The following is a 20,899-nucleotide window of genomic DNA, read 5'->3' as shown; positions in this document are numbered from 1 at the left end:
CTTTTGCCCACCTCTGTCATTAGGAAGCTGAATATTTGAATCTGTAACCATGGTGATTTGCAAAAGAAGTAATTTAGGCATTTCACTGCAATCATAACTTTTCAGTGCTTTTATTTGTGAGCAGTTTAGAAAAATGTAGATATTTTTGTTCCCTTATACTTCAATATTATGGTCTCTCTCTGTCTGTGCCTCTGTCCTTGTCTGTCTCCATCTCTCTCAATGTACATACATCTCTCTTGATGCGTCTCTCTCACGATATGTCGGTGTCTCTCTCTCGTATACATACAGGATTAGTCAGAATTGTGTTAACACTTAAATGGTGGACACCATTTATTCACAAAACGTACATATGTGCAAGATTTACAGGATGGTCTCAACCTGTTCATCATGTTTAACACGCAAACCAGCGAGCAACAGGACCGTTTAAAGCCCGGACACACATTTCGCAGGGAATAGATGATACCGCAGTCCTTATTCTGTCCTTGAGGTCATGGATATCACAAACTTTCCTGCTATACACGCGCTCCTTCACCATAACCAGAAATCACAGGGCGTCAAATCAGGGGAGTGTGGAGGCCACGGCAATGGTCCGCCATGGCAATGGTCCACCGTGACCTAGCCATCGACCTGGAAACGTGTGGTTGAGATGAGGCCCATGGTGTGTGTGTCTATCTGCAGGAGAAAAATAATCCATTTAGTGTTCAAAAAATAATAAAATCTCCATCTCTCTTGATATAAATCTCTCTCGATATATCCATCTGTCTCTCTCTGTCCATTTCTCTTGATGCATCTCTGTCTCTCTTAATATGTCCATCTCTCTCCATCTCTGATCTATCCATCTCTCTATATCTCTCGTGTGTGTGTGTGTCAGATTGTGACATGAGATGGGTTGCGTTATTGTTGACTGACTAAATTGTGTTGGGGTGGGGTTTTTTGGACTGGGTGTAGAGAATGCGGCCCGTTACTGTTAACCCTCAGTGGTCTGAGGGGGTAGAGGGACACGCCCCCCCCTCCCCAACCCCCTTTAATTTGCCATGCATCTGTATAACTGACTTGCAGGCTTGTCACGGTGTAATACTTTTCTGTCCAGGTGGGTGAACTCGCTGCAGCCTGCCCGTGTGACACGCTGGGGAGGCATGATCTCGACCCCTGACGCCGTCCTGCAGGCCGTCATCAAGCGCTCGCTCATCGACAGCGGCTGTCCTCTCTCTATAGTCAACGAGCTCATCGAGAACGCCCACGAGCGCAACTGGCCTCAAGGCCTGGCTACGCTGGAGACGCGCCAAATGAACCGGCGCTACTACGAGAACTACGTAGCCAAACGCATCCCAGGCAAACAGGCCGTGGTGGTGATGGCGTGTGAGAACCAGCACATGGGCGAGGACATGATCCTGGAGCCGGGATTAGTCATGATCTTCGCTCACGGAGTGGAGGAAATCTTATAGTCAGGACTGGGAGAAGGGTCAGCTCTCCTCCGGGGTTTAGATCTTCACCTCATCAAGGACATGTACCAACAAGAGAGGACATGATGTATGAAGGAACAGAATGAACTGTGTATGTGCTGAGGATGAAAACCTCCAGCCTTCCTGTTGCCTTAAAAAAATTTAATAAAAAAAAATAAAAAGAAGGAAAGCAGACTTTGAATAAAACACTCTGAAATGTAAAACCACGAAGAAATGCTGGAGCTTTATCATTTATCACCACTGACAGAATGAATCAAAGTCTCTTTACCACTTTAACGCTGTTTTACAAAATGTCCTTTTCCGATCCTGTAATGTAAATGATCTCGTGTTTGTAAATACGGAAGATTTATGGAAGAAATATAAACATATATGCTATCTATTCTTGGTATCTTAGAATAGCGAAGACTTTTTTAAATAAAGTCGTGAGGATTAGCACGCCAGTACAGAGGCTTATCCCAACTCTGATTGGGTTTAGCGCATACATTTTATAATATATAAATAAACTATTATATGGACACGAGCGTTTTACTGGGAATTACGCCACTCCTATTTTTCAGCCGGGCTCCATCTGGGACATGGAGAAGCAAAACCGTGACCTAAATCTGTCACTCATGAGGAAACCAATGAATTGTTTTTGGGGACTTTTTGTTTGTCGATTTATAATAAAAAAAAAAAAAATTTAAAAATCACACGCTAGCTTGAAGATATGAAGTTTATCTTCTCATGTTGAGAAACTGGTATCTTTCATGAGTGGCGTTTAAATAAAATTGGCTGGCTTTGTTCTCGTGGTCTATCAAATCTATTCAGCTAGCGTGATACTGAACGAGTCGAAGACGAGTAGCTTAATGGAATATATCTGATGGACCATAAATTATTATACATATGCATTCCTTTCGGGTGTTCAACTCGTCTTTCTCTTTCAGAATTCCCTCAAAATCCTCCGTATTCAATGAAGCAAACCTGGCAGCCATGTTTGTTTATTTACAAATTGTCCCAGTCGCTTGCTAGGATGGAAGTTTTACGTCTCCACTGTGTGATGTCATGTTGTCTTGGCAACCATGCAATATCATGAACCGTATTCAACGCTCATTCTCTGGTAGAGTGACGTAATACACGTAGGATAAGCGATATGCTAAGAATATTGCATGCTATCAAACCAAAGGAATGAAACCCGCTAGAAGGGAATAGAACGCGTTTTTATTCCATCGAAAAAGTATGTATAAAAATTCCTGATATTTCACACTGATGTCACTCCCAGTGTTTTCCCGCTGACTAGACGTGCGTTGTCGAAATGGTGAACCGGTTCAAAATTAAATTTTTTTTTTTTTTTATTTTAAATGGATGTCCATATAATATAAAGAACATTACACGGGGGTGCGAAGATGTGAAGTTTATCTTCTCGTGTTGAAAATATTTTGCTTGTTCACGTCGCTCACTTGTGAAATGGGTCCACCGCTCAAAGATAAACTTCATATCTTTGTGCCACTGTGTTATTTTTTTTATATATATATAAAATATGCATTAAGCATCTTAAACGTGTATAACGAGGTTGTTTAGTGTGCTGCTTTCTGTCTGTGATCTCTGTGCTAGCTTCAGCTGCATTAGCCGATCCTGATCAAGGCTGTGTGGGTCAGAAGAATAAGCCTGTACGGTCCAGACCTCTGAAAGAAGGAACATGATCTCTTTGACATCTGCTAAACTGCTGGCACTTAGAGTGAGAGGAATGAGCGAGAGAGCGTGCAGGGAACTCTGTGGGCTGTAATTGTTCATTACCTCTGAACTCGACCACGGCTTCAACTGTGGCTTTTGATTCATTTCTAGTTGCATATGATTTTCAGAGCTACATCATGTTCCTACTTTTCTCACACTAATTTATTCCCGATCCTTCCAGCTCGTGAGGAGAGTAATTCCTCCCACCCAGAGATTTCTATCAGAAAATAATCACATTACTGATTTAATCAAGGAACAGTCAAGTCTAACCTGAGGATGCGTCCTAATGTGTTCCTGTTTTAAAAGATAATCGAGATGATTGAAATAATTCAGGTCGCGGAGAGGAAAAATAATCACATTTTTGTCGAAATAGATCAAATCCTGCCCCACACCCACGCTTGCTTGATCTGTGCTTAAATCCAGCCACTTGGTCTCTTCCTTTGTCTCAATGCCACTTAGTGTTTGCTTCTTTATATTTTGTGTAATTAATTGGTTAAGGAATAGTGACTGATTTTGAGATTATTTTGCTTTTTTTTTTTTTGTCTTGGTATTTTTTTTTTCTCTTTGTATATAGTGGATTTTAAACGAAGTTCTGGTGTAATTCTTGTGCTACGGTTGTCTTTTGTTCACGCTACCAAAGTGTTTTGTGAGTTTTTTTTTTTTTAACATTTAAAAAAAAAAATTTTTTTTGGTTCTGCAAAGAAAACATGATCTCTCTTGTACATCCTGATGATGTATGTCGTCATGCTCACTTTTATTTAGACTCGAATGTCAGGTGCGTCATTCACACGGCTGCACGTCGACGCGTGAAACGTTCACGTCGGTCAGTGCTACGTGTACAGCACTGCGTAAAAGTCTTGGGAACGTAGAAGATGAAGAAACTATCCAAAGTACAACTTTAATGAGATGTAAAAATTTCTATACATCTCATAAATGATTACAAATAAGACTGGTAAAAGAAGAAAAATCAAATCAGGATTTAATTAAACATTCATTTTTATAATGAAATATGTAAACTAATGTTTCTAAAATTTAAGCAGATTTGACCACCTTTGTCTTTCTGTACACTTTGGAGCTTGGTAATAAACGTACAATAATAAATATACAACATATAAAAATATAATAGTCAACTGTAGTGCAATCAAATTGCTAATTTAAAAAAAAAGGCAAAAATGGAGAGGAGGATTTAATAAATTCTGAAAAATCATTCATTTAAAAAATATATAAAATTGTAAGAACTGACTTTTTCTGCAAATTTTGTCTGTTTAAAGTCACATCTGTTTTTTTTTTTTTTAATAATTTTCCTCTCACTGACCGACTGGTGAAAGAAAATGTAAGTTTCTAAAAATATAATTTTCTACTAGTGTAGAAAATTAAAAAAAATATTCCAACATATAGAATTTATTAAATAATTGCGCACCTAAGACTTTTCCCCAGTACTGTGCGTTTTTTCCTTTTCATTTCCAAAGTCATGTTAAATGCTTTAATTTAAATGCTTTTCAAAAAATATCCTTTGACAGTTTAAAAAGAAAAAAAAAGCACTGAAGTGCTTACATATTTATTCGTCCTGTAGTCCACTATTCATAAATATGCAAATTAGATGCATCTCATGTAGTAAATTGATTGGTTGTTGTGTTTTATGATGCAGTAACACGGTCACATGATCAGTACTTTTTCTTTTTTTTCCTCCCTCAGTGAGGTTTTCAGAATCCTGTTACGAGTTTTCACACTTCCCCACACACTTTATCCAGAAAGGACTTGATCATAAACTTCTGTATTTAAAAAAAAAAAAAAAACCATCCGTAATACTGATGTTTTCAACTAGACTGTGAATTCTACATCTTGACTGATAATCAAGAATAATCAGCATTTGTAATCGTATTATACTTGGTTCATACTTCTACATATTTCCACCATTAGGTGTTTCGTATCCATGACCACGTGTGAAGGTTTGACGTTTTAGTCCCAACCTGATCGTTTTCTGCCCTAAAGCATGGTTGTAGTGTACGTGGTGGAAAGAAGGAGCGAGTGGATAGCTGTGCTGTGATGTGACGCGAGACTGACGCGTTGTGTGACCTACCGCAGGGTTTACTGGCTGATGTTCGTGTCTCGTCCTGTCGAAGCCAAACTGCTCCGTTTTTTTTTTTTGCAGTGCAATGTCTTTATGGCTGTGGCGCTGTTTACTGTTTACCTCTGTCACTCTTTTGTCTTGTGTGTTTTTTTTTTTGTTTGTTTGTTTTTGACAATATTAATAAACAGATATTTATTTCCGAACATGATATGAGTTTCTGACTGATATCACAATCGTGTTCATAGTCATCTCTCTCAGTACTTTTAGTCTAGTGGTAAAAAATAGCATGCATCACAGAGGTGCCAACATTTATGCTTTAGATGTAGTGTTTACAGTGTCTTGCGAAAGTATTCATCCCCCTTGGTGTTTGTCCTGTTTTGTCGCATTACAAGCTGGAATTAAAATGAATTTTTGGAGGGTTAGCACCATTTGCTTTACACAACATGCCACCAGCTTTAAAGGGGACTTTTTTTTTTATTGTGACACAAACAAGATGAAAAAACAGAAATCTGGAGTGTGCATAGGTATTCACCCCCCCCCCCCCCCCCCCCCCCCAAAAGTCAATACTTTTATAGAGCCACCTTTTGTTACAATTACAGCTGCAAGTCTCTTGGGGTATGTCTCTATTAGCTTAGCACATCTAGCCACTGGGATTTTTGTCCATTCCTCAAGGCAAAACTGCTCCGACTCCTTCAGGTTAGATGGGTTGCGTTGGTCTACAGCAATCTTCAAGTTATGCCATAGATTCTCAATTGGATTGAGGTCTGGGCTTTGATTAGGCCATTCCAAGACATTTAAATGTTTCCCTTTAAACCACTCCAGTGTAGCTTTAGCAGTATGTTTAGGGTCATCGTCCTGCTGGAAGGTGAACCTTCATCCCAGTCTCAAACCTCTGGCCGACTCAAACAGGTTTTCCTCCAGAATTGCCCTGTATTTAGTGCCATCCATCTTTCCTTCAGTCCTGACCAGCTTTCCTGTCCCTGCAGATGAAAAACATCCCCACAGCATGATGCTGCCACCACCATGCTTCACTGTAGGGATGGTGTTCTCAGGGTGTTGGGTTTGCACCACACATGGCATTTCCCATGATGGCCAAAAAGTTCAATTTTAGTCTCATTTGACCAGAGAATCTTCTTCCATGTGTTTGGGGAGTCTGCCACATGCTGTTGGGCAAACTCCAAACATGTTTTCTTAAGCAATGGCTTTTTTTCTGGCCACTCTTCCATAAAGCCCCGCCCACTCTGTGGAGTGTATGGCTTAAAGTGGTCCTATGGACAGATACTCCCATCTCCGCTGTGGATCTTTGCAGCTCCTTCAGTGTTCTCTTTGGTGTCTTTGTTGCATCTCTGATTAATGCCCTCCTTGCCCGGTCTGTGAGTTTTGGTGGGCGGGGCCTTCTCTTGTCAGGTTTATAGAGGTGCCATATTCTTTCCATTTTGCTATAATGGATTTAATGGAGCTCTGTGGGATATTCAAAGTTTGGGATATTTTTTATAACCCAACCCTGATCTATACTTCTCCACAACTTTGTCTCTGACCTGTTTTGGAGGCTCCTTGGTTTTCATGTTGCTTGCTTAGTCGTGTTGCAGAGTCAGGGTCCTTCCAGAACAGGTTGATTTATACAGACATCATGTGACAGATCATGTGACACTTTGATTACACACAAGTGGATCTTAACCAACTAATTATGTGACTTATGAAGTGAATTGGTTGGACCAGCTCTTATTTAGGGGTTTCATATGAAAGGGGGTGAATACTTATGCACACTCCAGATTTCTGTTTTTTCATCTTAATTATTGTTTGTGTCACAAAAAAATGTGCACCTTTAACGCTGGCGGCATGTTGTGTAAATCAAATGGTGCTAACCCTCCAAAAATCCATTTTAATTCCAGCTTGTAATGCGACAAAACAGGACAAACACCAAGGGGGTGAATACTTTTGCAAGACACTGTACATCTAAACACACATATATGCTAAGCTTTTAGTGCATTTCTGTTTGTTTCCTTTTTGTTAGTTAGGATTTTCTTCTATGAATGTTGGTGCTTATGTAATAGTCAGGCTATTCTAAACTAAATGTTAATAAAGTAGTTTTTTTTTTTTTAAATAAAGATGTCAGTACTTTGAACAATTAGTTCGTTAACATTTGAACAATTTGGTCACTCTTTGCGATTGTGTGAGTGGTATGAAATATCAAAAATATCATGACACTTGAAGGCATTTCTGTGGTACAGAATGATTTATTACGATATCCGATTGCTCACAAACTGCCAGCAATACAGTCGTGTGTGTGTGTGTGTGTGTGTGTGTGCACTAATCAGCTGTAACATTATGATGACTGACAGGTGATGTGAGTAAGGGTAGTATCTAACTGGGCTGCGACAGCCCGCGACTAGTTGGAGACAACAATTGCAATAAAATATGCGAATTGGCGACAATTTTCACTTGGAATCACACTGAATTGATATTCGCATATTTTACCGCAATTGTCGTGTCTCCAACTAGTCGCAGGCTGTCGCAGCCCGGCTTTCCCTTGGCAGGCAGGGAAGTAGAGGAAGCCTCATGGAAACTGACTTGAGAAGGGTTTGTGACGGCTTTGTGACACCAGTGACACATTTGCGGCTATTTTGAGAGAAATTTTGTCGAACTAATTTTTTGAACATGTTCAAAATTTCAGCGACAAAGGAGCGACACTTTGCGACTCATGCGAGGAAATTGAGAAGCCCCGTGAATGTTTCAAGAAACTTTTGAAACTCTCTCACGAATGACTGTCGCAATTTGTCGCAAGCTGTCGCAGCCCAGTGAGATACTGGCTTAACACTAAGTCAGAAGAGCTACTGTAGCACAAACTGCTGGGTAAAACAGAAAGGTATCAGCATGAACTTTTTCAGCAGTTTGTGCTCCAGGAGCTCTTCTGTGGGATTGGACCATATGGGCTACCCTTCGTGCCCCATGTGAATCAATGAGTCTTTGACATTCATGACCCTGTCACCAGTTCACCGGTTGTCCTTTGGATCCTTGGACTACTTTTGTTCGGTACTAACCACTGCATACCGGGAACACCGCACAGGATGTGCCGTTTTGGAGATGCTCAGACCCAGTCATCTAGCCATCAGAATTTGTCAAAGTCACTCAGATCCTTATGCTCGCCCATTTTTTTCTGCTTCCAACACATCAACTTCAAGAACTGACTCTTCTCTTTCTTGCTGCCTGATAAACCCCACCCCCCTCGACAGGTGCCACTGTAATAAGATCATCAACGCTGTGGATATACAGCATCTATTATGTGTCACTTAACAACTTTCACCTTGACCAGGTGCTTTTGGTAGCCATCAACAAGCTTCTGGTAGTATTCCGTTTGGATATTTGGCCACTCTTTATGGCAGAATTGGTCAACTTCAATTAAATTTTGTATGTTTCCTGGCAGAGACCTGACTTTCAAGCACAGTCTACATGTTTGTTTTTCATGGAGTTGAAGTCAGGACTTGTTTTAAGCTTAATATTATCCTGCTTTATCTATTCCACAACCAGATGTGATGTTTGGGGTCACTGTCCTGTTGGAATACCCAGTTGTGTCCAGGTCTCTGATGGTTTGAGATTGACTTCTGAGGTAGTTGTCATCCTCCTCCTCCTCCATTATTCCATCCACTTTGTACAGTAGATCAGTTCCACTGGCAGCAAAATGGCCCCAGAGCATGATGCTACCACCACCATGCTTTATAGTTGGTACAGTATTTCTCTGTAACTCTGGTCATTGTAGCCAAACAACTCATTTTTTAAAAATCTCATCTGATCATAAAACTTTATTCCAGAAGATTTTCTATGTCCATGTGGTCAGCTGCAAACTTTGCACTTGAAGGTGTTGGTTTTGGAGCAGGGTCTTCATTCTTGGACAGTTGCCTCTCAGTCCATGGTGATGGACTTGCTTGACTGTTGACATTGTTCCAGCAGCTTCCTGTTCACGTGAAACCTGTGCCTTGGTGGTTCCTGGTTGTTTCTGATCATCCGAACAAACTTTCTCTCAGCTGAAGGTGACAGTTTGGGTCTTCTTCCAGCACAGTGGCTTGGCAAAGTGGCTCCACCTCCCAATAACTTATAGTTGTTTGAGTTGATGATCTCGGAACCTACAGTTGTTTAGAAATGTCTTTTAAGAGACATTCCTGAGTCATGTAAATCTACAATCCTCTCTCTCAGATCTGCACTGAGCTCCTTGGACTTTCCCATTGGACAGTGTGTTGGGAAATCCAGTGAGTGCTGTTAAACAAACCCTTTTTTTATCGGCACAGGGAAACTATTATCTGTGGTCAGATCATGAACAGGAAGTTAAGAGGCCTCGGCCTTGGGAAATTAAACGTTTTCAACTTCCTTATTTACATAGCACTATACAGTTTTAAAAAGCGTATTGAGAATTTATCATGTTTGTATAATATGTTTGTATTGTCCAGTTCTATTGTCCACTTTTTGCACACTGTTTTTTATATTGTGGTGGGGGGGTTATTTTTTTATTTTTTATTTTTTCCCCCTAAACTAGCAGGTAAAATTAACTTTTTATGTTCCTCAGTCAGAGGAGCATGTTTCTCAAACTTTTCAAAAACTCTTCTCTATTCCAGAGAACAAAATGATCTGATTGCTGCCACACGTGACAGAACGTGTGATCCATCAAACCTGTCCAAACTAAAATAAAAAAGGTCAGAATATTACTTTTGAATATTAGGTTACATATTAAAGGCAAAAAAACAACATACAGTTGTGTTCAAAATAATAGCAGTGCGTTTAAAAACGTGAGTAAAGCTCAAAATCCTTATAATAGTTTTTATTTCCATGCACTGGGAACACTGCACATTATATTCTACATCAAAACATGAAGAAAAATGTATGAATATTTTAATTACTTTACAGAAAATGAAGAAAAATGAACATTGGGCTGTTCAAAAAAATAGCAGTGTCTGCATTTTTCATTACAAACTCCAAATATTTACTGTATAAACCGAAAAAATCTTAAGGATTTAGTATTCCTGTGAATCACTAAACTAATATTTAGTTGTATAACCACGGTTTCTGAGAACTTCTGGCACCTGTGAACAGGTATTCCAGCCCAGGATGATTTGACAACATTCCACAATTCCTCTGCATTTCTTGGTTTTGCCTCAGAAACAGCATTTTTGATGTCACCCCACAAGTTTTCTATCGGATTAAGGTCCGGGGATTGGGCTGGCCACTCCATAACTTTCATTTTGTTGGTCTTGAACCCTGATGCTGCTCGCTTACTGGTGTGTTTGGGGTCGTTGTCTTGTTGAAACACCCATTTCAAGGGCATTTCCTCTTCAGCATAAGGCAACATGACCTCGTCAAGTATTTTGATATATGCAAACTGATCCATGATCCCTGGTATGTGATAAATGGGCCCAACACCACAGTAAGAGAAACATCCCCATATCATGATGCTTGCTCCACCATGCTTCACTGTCTTCAGAGTGGACTGTGGCTTGAATTCAGTGTTTGGGGGTCGTCTGAAAAACTGTCTGCAGCTCTTGGACCCAAAAAGAACAATTTTACTTTCATCAGTCCACAAAATGTTTTTCCATTTCTCTTTAGGCCAGTCGATGTGTTCTTTGGCAAATTGTATCCTCTTCAGCACGTCTTTTTTTTTAACAGTGGAACTTTGCGGGAGCTTCTTGCCGATAGATTAGCTTCACACAGGCGTCTTCTAATCGTCACAGTACTCACAGGTAACTTCAGACCGTCTTTGATCACCCTGGAGCTGATCATTGGCTGAGTCTTTGCCATTCTGGCTATTCTTCGATCCATTCGAATGGTAGTCTTCTGTTTTCTTCCACGTCTCTCTGGCTTTGCTGTCCATTTTAAAGCACTGGAGATCATTTTAGCTGAGCAGCCCATCATTTTCTGCACTTCTTTACAGTATACGTTTTACCTCTCCAATCAACGTTTTAATCAAAGCACGCTGTTCTTCTGAACAATGTCTGGAACGACCCATGTTTCTCAGGTTTTCAGAGAGAAATGAATGTACAACATGTGCTGGCTTCATCCTTAAATCAGGGCCACCTGACTGACATCTGTTTTTTCACAGAATGAATGACGTCACTAATTAAACTCCACACTGCTATTATTTTGAACACGCCCCTTTCACTTAATTATTCGATTACACAGACTCGGGAGCATGCATATCATGAATGTTGGGTCTGTTGGTTTTCTATGACTCTACTACACCTACTGGTAAATTATTTGCCATGTAGTAATATAATTTCCACCAAAAACAGTGATTGATCTGGTTAGTCGTGTTGGACTGCTATTATTTTGAACACAAGTGTACAAATTAACCAGAAAAGCTTCAGTGCCCCTAAGCATTGATTCTACACATCTTAGGAACTGTACCGGAGGGATGGGATGCGATCAAGAACCTTTCTTACAAAAGAGTTTCCCTCACATGGCGTTTAGATAACGGTGGTCAACACATCAGTCCAAAATCTCTCATCATTGTTCACTGTGGCCGAGATCATTTTTATTCTCGTCAGTGAGCCATTGTGCACTGCGGATGGGGGTGGGGTCATCCTGGAAGAGACCACGCCCATCAGGATAGAAACGTTTCACCACCGGTTTTTCCAGTAACTTGTCTCCTTCTTGTGTGTGTATATAATATGTATATAATGACCACATATATTTATTTTTATTATTGATTCCAGACAGAGTCGTGTGCTAAGATCATTCAGGCAGGATTATGGAGTGTGTGACCTGATGTTCCCTGTTTTGTCACTGTGCTGCCCAGCATTTTCCAAAAACCTTTTGTTTTAGGTTTTTTTTTTTTTTAAACAGAAACATCTTTTTTCACAAAAAGAGTAATATTTTCTGAAGAGGTGAACTGAAAAGTGACTTAAAGCACGTACACACTTTCTGATTGCTTTCTATTCACTTTTATTCTGTTTCATTTCTCTCTCACTCACTCATACACACACACACGTAAACAAGACTAATCCTCTTGTGTTGAGTCTTTACTTGCACTCCATTGGCGCGAGTTATTTTAATCCTGCCTTTTGTTGGGTCACTGTGTGATGGAATGCTAGATCGTGCGTGTGTGTGTGTGTGAATTTCAGCATAGTTGTTAATTTTATTGCTGCACTTTTTACATAATAAATTTTTTTCCCAAAATGTATATTACCTACTGTCTTTTTTTCTTATTAAAAATTTTTCTTAAAATTATTTTAATTCATTTTTTTATTAGGCTTAATAAGGTTATGGAGCAGAAGCTCTTTCCCTTTTCTAGTGTCACTGTTTTAAGGTGTGTGTGTGTGTGTGTGTGTGTGTGTGTGTGTGTGTACATTAATGGTTGAAAGCTGTTTTGTACTCACCACTACATGCACAAAAAAATATTTTTTCTTCTGACTGATTTTCTGCATTTAATTCCTCAAGAATATTTAAAGAACACAACTTTGTGGTGTAGGTCTTTTAAATGACACTGAAACGATGTAATTTTGATTTTTCTGCACTTTTTATACTTCAAGAAAAACTAGTAAAATTTTCCCATTGAAACGAAGGGTGGGTTCTTCCGTGACTTTTAACATTGTATAACAGTCAACGGTCATGGATGTGGTCTCTAGAGCATCTGTTATTATTCTCCCCACATTCACTGGATATGAGCAATCGTGCACTCTGATTGGCTACACTACTACAAGGATATCAGCTCATATACCATGAGTAGAGAAAAATAAAATGGCGGAGTGTGTTGCTGAACCAACCGAGGACAAAATAAAAAATCCAAAAAATGGTTAAAGTATTTAAAAGAAACAGAAATAGCTAAAAGAATGTAGTTTGTTTTTTTCCTCCCAATATCTCCTGTTCCACACGCAAGCCCAGTCAGTGGCAGTAATGCGCCTTTAAAGTGCTGATGACACGAACATGACTCTATGCAATTTCTTAAATAAACTATACAACATGGCAAACATGTTAGATTTCTGTTATAATTACGTGAAAAGAAGCTGTTGTTACACGAATATCCAACTTTTAATTGCACAGTGCAAGAAAACTGGGTCCGTGGCTCACGGCCATGTTGTGACGTCAGCGGGAGAACACGCTGCGGTTCACTGGCTGTTCTACTCTGGTTCTACTCAATGGAAATGGTGCATGAAAACGCCGGTGAACTCTCTAGTGCTAGCTCTTCCTCTTCTGGGAGTCTAGAATTGTGTTGATCTCTTCCGAATAGAATCTATGATAGCCTACCCTCTTTACCCTTTGCCTTTCGTTGCTAGGCGGCAGTTACATGAAAGCCGCAAGCTTTCACAAGCAAATACATGACTGATATCACGCCGACTTTATGATTACATTTATGATTATCATGTAGAATCTATAGCTCTGACTTGTCCAGGGTGTACCCCGCCTTTCGCCCGTAGTCAGCTGGGATAGGCTCCAGCTTGCCTGCGACCCTGTAGAAGGATAAAGCGGCTAGAGATAATGAGATGAGATGAGATCTATAGCTCTACGTACCTTTATCTTATGTCGTTTCACAACACATGTTCTGACAGGAGGACTGTCTTTGGATCCGGCATAGCTACTAGTAGACCCCCTCCAGAATACTGGCAGTGTTGCCAGATTGGGAGGTTTCCCGCCCAGTTGAGCGGTTTCAAGTGCATTTTGGTGGGTTTTGAACATATTTTGGGCTGGAAAACGTTTTCCAGCCCAAAATATGTTCAAAACCCACCAAAATGCACTTGAAACCGCTCAACTGGGCAGGAAACCTCCCAATCTGGCAACACTGTGTAGGCACTGCTGATGGTAGTAACACACGTTTGTGCTGAACTGAACACCCAAGAGATTCTTTTAAGCTGGGAAGGGTGTCAAAACAATCCAAATCGAAGTGTTCAGAGCACAGGACGGATGTTGGTGAGGGCTCCCACTTGTCACGAGTGCGCCTGACTTGCTTCACCCACTTCGCATGCAGCTCGGGATCTCTGGGAAACTTGAATAAACTTACCCCATCCTTGTAGGTTTTGGAGCAAAAGCCGGCAACACAACGCGAAGGCATAATAACTTTATATATATATATATATATATATATATATATATATATATATATAAAACGTATAATAATAATACTAATAATGACAAACTGAACACCTGTCGCATCAACAACAAACTGGTAAGTTAGCAGGAAGGTTCTTTCGTTGACATCATATAGCTCCTCCTCCTCTTTCGTCTCCTGGGTGCTGCAGCCCCGTCAAATTTGCCCAAATAGCCGCGTTTTTTATCATAACTTGTAAAATAGGCGCCTTCGTGAATTAATATATGGATCATCGGGAATTACTTTTTGTTATAAAACATCGCCAAAGATGTAAAAAATGTGTCATCAGCACTTTAAGTTGGTTTACCAACCGCCAAAAAACCTTAAAGAAGAAGAAAACCACAAAAAAGGCAACAAAATATTGAATAAAAGTATATGATGGTAAGAACATTTCTTTTTTTCCAAGAATTATCGCATTTTTCACAAATTGCTCCTGTCATTTCGTCGGTTTACATTCTAAGCGGAAATGATTTTGCCAGACGTTTTGTATAAAGTTTTTATTTATCAAATTTGCAAAAAAAAGCTCTGTTTCTCAAAATCCAGTGAATGTGGATAGAATAAAACAGTTATTCCACTCAATCTCATTGTACATTGATTATACTGTAGTGCTATCAGCTCATGCAAAGTGGTGCTTGAAAATTTGTGAACCTCATCTCATTATCTGTAGCCGCTTTATCCTGTTCTACAGGGTCGCAGGCAAGCTGGAGCCTATCCCAGCTGACTACGGGCGAAATTTGTGAACCCTTTAGAATTTTCTATATTTCTGCATAAATATGACCTAAAAACATCAGATTTTCACACAAGTCCTAAATGTAGATAAAGAGAACCCAGTTAAACAAATGAGACAAAAAATATTATACTTGGTCATTTATTTATTGAGGGAAATGATCCAATATTACATATCTGTGAGTGGCAAAAGTATGTGAACCTCTAGGATTAGCAGTTAATTTGCAGGTGAAATTAGAGTCAGGTGTTTTCAATCAATGGGATGACAATCAGGTGTGAGTGGGCACCCTGTTTTATTTAAAGAACAGGGATCTATCAAAGTCTGATCTTCACAACACATGTTTGTGGAAGTGTATCATGGCACGAACAAAGGAGATTTCTGAGGACCTCAGAAAAAGCGTTGTTGATGCTCATCAGGCTGGAAAAGGTTACAAAACCATCTCTAAAGAGTTTGGACTCCATCAATCCACAGTCAGACAGATTGTGTACAAATGGAGGAAATTCAAGACCATTGTTACCCTCCCCAGGAGTGGTCGACCAACAAAGATCACTCCAAGAGCAAAGCGTGTAATAGTCGGCGAGGTCACAAAGGACCCCAGGCTCACTTCTAAGCAACTGAAGGCCTCTCTCACATTGGCTAATGTTAATGTTCATGAGTCCACCATCAGGGCCCTGTACTACGAACGGAGGTTAACCTACCCAGAAGTAACCCAGGGTTCCCCCGCTAAACCGGGGTTGACAAAACCTGGTTATCTTGTTTGGGGTTAAACGGTACTACGACGCCAGTTATGAAGTTGATTTGTTGAACCTGTGTTAACCTAATCAGGGTTAATGCGCGTTCACGTTAAAGGGGAGGTTATCAGCGCAAATCACCACTGTTCACAATGGCACGGTCGCCGTACTTCACGGAGGAAGAATGCGCTGTCATAATGCAAAGCTACGAGGAGTTCAAAACAACATTAAGAGCAAAATCTAACACAGCGGCTGCCAATAAGGAGCGGCAAGCATGTTGGCAACGAATTGCCGATCGGGTAAATGCGCAAGTACATTCTCCCTTCTACATGTTCCAGAACAGAAGTATAGGATGAGAGAAGCTTCATGATCAATCACAAGTCACAGAAAATGGTCCTTTGACGTGGCCCCAGTCATATATAGCTTGTTTAATGTCCGAAAAATCCTGAATAAAATTTGGTACGGTGAATTCATGGAGTAGCCTACTTAAGCTGATATGTGCACAGAGTCACATGAATTAGGATGACTGACTGTTCAGTCCCTTTGACTAAGTTGGTGTCGGTCCTGTGAACATTTCAGAGGCAACAGCAGTGCCAAACGCACCTGGCAACAGGTGAAAATGAAATATAAAAACATCATTCATAATGGGGTGTGTGTGTCGTTCTTTTTCTGTACTGTGTTTCAGATGAAAAAGCTTTTGCCCAAGGACAAGAAGTAGGCTAAACAGCGTTTGCCTTTTATTTATTCAAGTTTTATCTGTTTGCCTAATAGTTCAAATTGTTTTGTATATAGTTTATAATGTTGTGATATTAATGATAATATTGTGGGAAAACTACTTTGCGCGGACGTTCATTTAATTTATTCTATCGTCATTTTGTTTGTTCTATTTTTGTGTATTTTATTTATTTATCTGTTTGTCTAGTTGTATCTATTTTTCTAATAATATATTTTTTGCATTAATTGTTTTTTCCTATTAAAATAATCGTGTTCTTGTTATAACTTTATTTATCTGACTGTTTAGTTGTATCTATTTTTGTTACAATTTCAATATTTTTAATATGTTTTTTTTCTATTAAAATGTTCGTTATATTTATTGTAGTTGTATCTATTTTATATCTCAGACTTAAATATTTTTGTAAAACAAGTGTTTTTCTATAAAATATTCTTGCGTTCTTGATAACTATGTTCTTGAGTGGGTTCTTTTTTTTTTTTTTTTTACAGAAAAGCCGTTCTGCATCATTGAAGCCCTCATTGTTTTGTAATGGTTATTTATGAGCGTTTAGGGGTTACAATAATGTAAGTCTATGTTGCTTTATATAAAATGTATGTCCAGACATATTGTAACTGTCTAAGCAGAGGGATCTGGCTTCTTTAGACGCTGTCTTCTTAAAACTGAATAAATATTTAAAAAGAGCCAAATGAGCCAGGCTTTTGAACGGCTCTTTTCAAAGAACGGATCACAAAGATGCGGATCCCATCAAAGAGCCATAAATCCCATCTCTAATCTGCGCTCCGATATCGCACGGGTCATCCAGGTACGCTGGCATTGTCTCTAGAGGAAATGTCGGTGGAGAGGTGGTGTTTAAAAAGGGTGTGGTTAATCGGAAACCTCGGGTTAACCAAGAACATAACCTGAGACGAGCAGGTTTGAGATGCAGCGTAAGTTGCCATGGCAGCATACCTCGGTTTGAACATAGCCAACTTTCGTAGTAAGGGTTAATCGGGAAGTTACGCTGCACGTGATCAAGTTACTCTCGAAGTTACCTTGGTAAGCCAGAAAACCCGCTTCGTAGTACAGGGCCCAGGAGAACACTGAACAACAATGGTGTGCATGGCAGGGTTGCAAGAAGAAAGCCACTGCTCTCCAAAAAGAACATTGCTGCTCATCTGCAGTTTCCTAAAGATCACGTGGACAAGCCAGAAGGCTATTGGAAAAATGTTTTTTGTGGATGGATGAGACCAAAATAGAACGTTTTGGTTTAAATGAGAAGCGTTATGTTTGGAGAAAGGAAAACACTGCATTCCAGCATAAGAACCTTATCCCATCTGTGAAACATGGTGGTGGTAGTATCATGCTTTGGGCCTGACCTTAATCCAATGGAAATGTTGTGGAAGGACCTGAAGCGAGCAGTTCATGTGAGGAAACCCACCAACATCCCAGAGTTGAAGCTGTTCTGTACGGAGGAACGGGCTAAAATTCCTCCAAGCCGGTGTGCAGGACTGATCAACAGTTACCACAAACGTTTAGTTGCAGTTATTGCTGCACAAGGGGGTCACACCAGATACTGAAAGCAAAGGTTCACATACTTTTGCCACTCGCAGATATGTAATATTGGATCATTTTCCTTAATAAATAAATGACCAAGTATAATATTTTTGTCTCATTTGTTTAACTGGGTTCTCTTTATCTACTTTTAGGACTTGTGTGAAAATCTGATGATGTTTTAGGTCATATTTATGCAGAAATATAGAAAATTCTAAAGGGTTCACAAACTTTCAAGCACCACTCTATGACTCGATTTCATGGAATAACTGTTAAATATTTAATTTTCCAATATATTTCATTTCTCTTTCACTCATTCTCTATGTATGTATCTTTTATTTATTTCTTCTTCCCTATGTTTGTCTATCAACTTCCAATCTATCCATCATCAGGGTCATTGGGGAAGCTGGATCCAATCCCAGCTAACACTGGGTGAGAGGCGGGGTTAATCCTGGACCACCAGTCTATCACAGGGCTAATGCAGAGATGAACAACCATCACATTCACACCTAGGGGCAGTTTAGAGGAGCCAGTTGACCTCATCTGCACGTCTTCAGACTGTAGGAGGAAACCGGAGCCCCTGGAGGAAACCCACACAGGCATAAGGAGAACATGCAAACTCCTCACAGAAAGGCCCCCATCAACCACAAGATTCAAACACAACCTTCTTGTTGTGAGGCAAAAGTGCTAACCACCGTGCCGCCCCTGTTTTTCATCCATCCATTATCTGTATCCATTATCTGTAACCGCTTTATCCTGTAAAGCTGGAGCCTATCCCAGCTGACTACGGGCGAAAGGCGGGGTTCACCCTGGACAAGTCGCCAGGTCATCACAGGGCTGACACATAGACACAGACAACCATTCACACTCACATTCACACCTACGCTCAATTTAGAGTCACCAGTTAACCTAACCTGCATGTCTTTGGACTGTGGGGGAAACCGGAGCACCCGGAGGAAACCCACGCGGACACGGGGAGAACATGCAAACTCCACACAGAAAGGCCCTTGCCGGCCACGGGGCTCGAACCCGGACCTTCTTGCTGTGAGGCGACAGCGCTAACCACTACACCACTGTGCCGCCCCTCCTGTTTTTCATATAAAGATAAATATATATTTATCTTCATTGTTATTTATTTATTTTTATCCTGGTCAGGGTGGTGGTGTATTTGTATATCTGTCTACACACACATGTACACACTTGTTCATGCCTAGTCAACATTCCAGCTGCTGTTTGGAGGAAATCGGAGATGTTTCTAGTTTATTTTTCCATGATAGTGAAATTACACTCATGTGATTAAGATGGAGATCCAGTTGTCAATACACACACACACACACACACACACACACACACTCTTTCACTCTCATTTTCTGCCTCTCTTCCTGTTTGTCCCCTCATTCTCTCTCTCTCAAATTTAAATTCAAACTCAAAAGTTGCTTTATTGACATGACAAATATACTACTGTATATTTGAACACCTGACCATCACAGGTTTAGATCCTGCCCATCACACCATACGTATTTAGTGAACATCCTGTTCCAGATTTAGTCCTTCTTTTGCTGTTACAGTAAGCTCCAGTCTTCTGGGAAGGCTTTCCACTAGATTTTAGGGCGTGGCTGTGGGGATTTGTGATCATTCAGCTCCAAGAGCGTTCGTGAGATCAGGCACTGATGTTGGTGAGGCGGTGCAGTCAGCGTTCCAGTTCATCCCGAAGGTGTTCAGTGGGGTTGAGGTCAGGGCTCTGTGCAGGACACTCAAATTCTTCCACCTTATTCAAACTTGGCAGACTGTCTACATGGAGCTTGCTTTGTGCACAGGAGCATTGTCATACTGGAACAGGTTTGGGCCTCTTACTTCAAGTGAAAGGAAATTGTAATACTTCAGCATACAAAGACATTCTATATAATTATGTGCTTCCAATTTTGTGGCAGTAGAAACTGTAGAAAACATGGACAGCTAAAAAGGGAAGCCACTACAGGTCTAGCGCCCCTGCTGGCTGGTTGTAGTATAATTTGTAGCCCCGCCCTTTTGCATGAGTTTCAATGGCAAAATAGTCTTTTTTTTTTTTTTTCAGGTCACTTCTCAAGTCAAAACTGTCTTTCTATCTCCAGTGGCTGCTAAATGCCTGTAATATAGTTAGACACTCTTATCCAGAGCAATGTACAACTTACCCGGAGCAGTTGGGGGTTTGGTGCCTTGCTCAAGGACACGTCAGCCATTCCTGCTGGGCCAGGGAATCAAACCAGTGACCTTTTGGTTCCAAAGCTGCTTCTCTAACCATTAGGCTAGCCATGGCTTCCCTGTGGAAGCTAACCATTAGGCCAAGTTAGTTTCCCTATGCTGATATCTGCACATTTATATTTCCCCCTAGAAATTAGCTTTTAAAATGTTACTCTAGTCTACTATATCGTACGAAGGTGTGGATACACTTGGGAATGAAGTGACTGACAGATAGCTAACATCACCACAGAATTTATCATCATATACCAACTGATTTGAACCTTTCTGGACACATGGATTAATGGCATTTCTATTAAACATTGAGAGGTTTCATAGGAAAAGGCGAGTTTAATCGCTCTAATTTTGAAGTGAAAAATATGACCGTTACCAGCAACAAGTCCAAAAGTCAGGGTGCGTCATGGTATGGGGTTGGGTCAGTGCCCTTGCTGAAGGTAACTTCTGTGATAGAGCATTAATGCAGAAAACTACAGTGAGATTTTGGAGTGACATATTCTGCCTCCAAGACGACGTCTTTTCCAGGGAGATTTCAACAAGACAATGCAAAACCACATTCTGCTCACATTACAAAGGTGTGGCTGTGGAAGAACAGGGCGTGTCCACTCTGTCTCAAAATATGACAGTGATGA

The 20,899-nt window shown here is 40.3% G+C and overlaps 1 protein-coding gene across 2 annotated transcripts in view; it reads left to right on the top strand.

The window, feature by feature from the left end:
- Positions 1-5,447, top strand: part of rnf41 (ring finger protein 41) — a 76,460-nt gene extending 71,013 nt beyond the window's left edge. For both annotated transcript variants that reach the window (XM_060938564.1, XM_060938565.1), the window contains exon 7: positions 1,091-5,447. In XM_060938564.1, the coding sequence (XP_060794547.1) occupies positions 1,091-1,445 (355 nt within the window). In that variant the 3' untranslated portion in view covers positions 1,446-5,447. The remainder of the gene's footprint in view (positions 1-1,090) is intronic.
- The last annotated feature ends 15,452 nt before the right edge of the window (positions 5,448-20,899 follow it).

Source organism: Neoarius graeffei, chromosome 13 (assembly GCF_027579695.1).
Source record: "Neoarius graeffei isolate fNeoGra1 chromosome 13, fNeoGra1.pri, whole genome shotgun sequence".
Classification (NCBI taxonomy): domain Eukaryota; kingdom Metazoa; phylum Chordata; class Actinopteri; order Siluriformes; family Ariidae; genus Neoarius; species Neoarius graeffei.
Note: the sequence above shows the minus strand (reverse complement) of the source record. Positions and strands in the feature narration are given on the sequence as shown.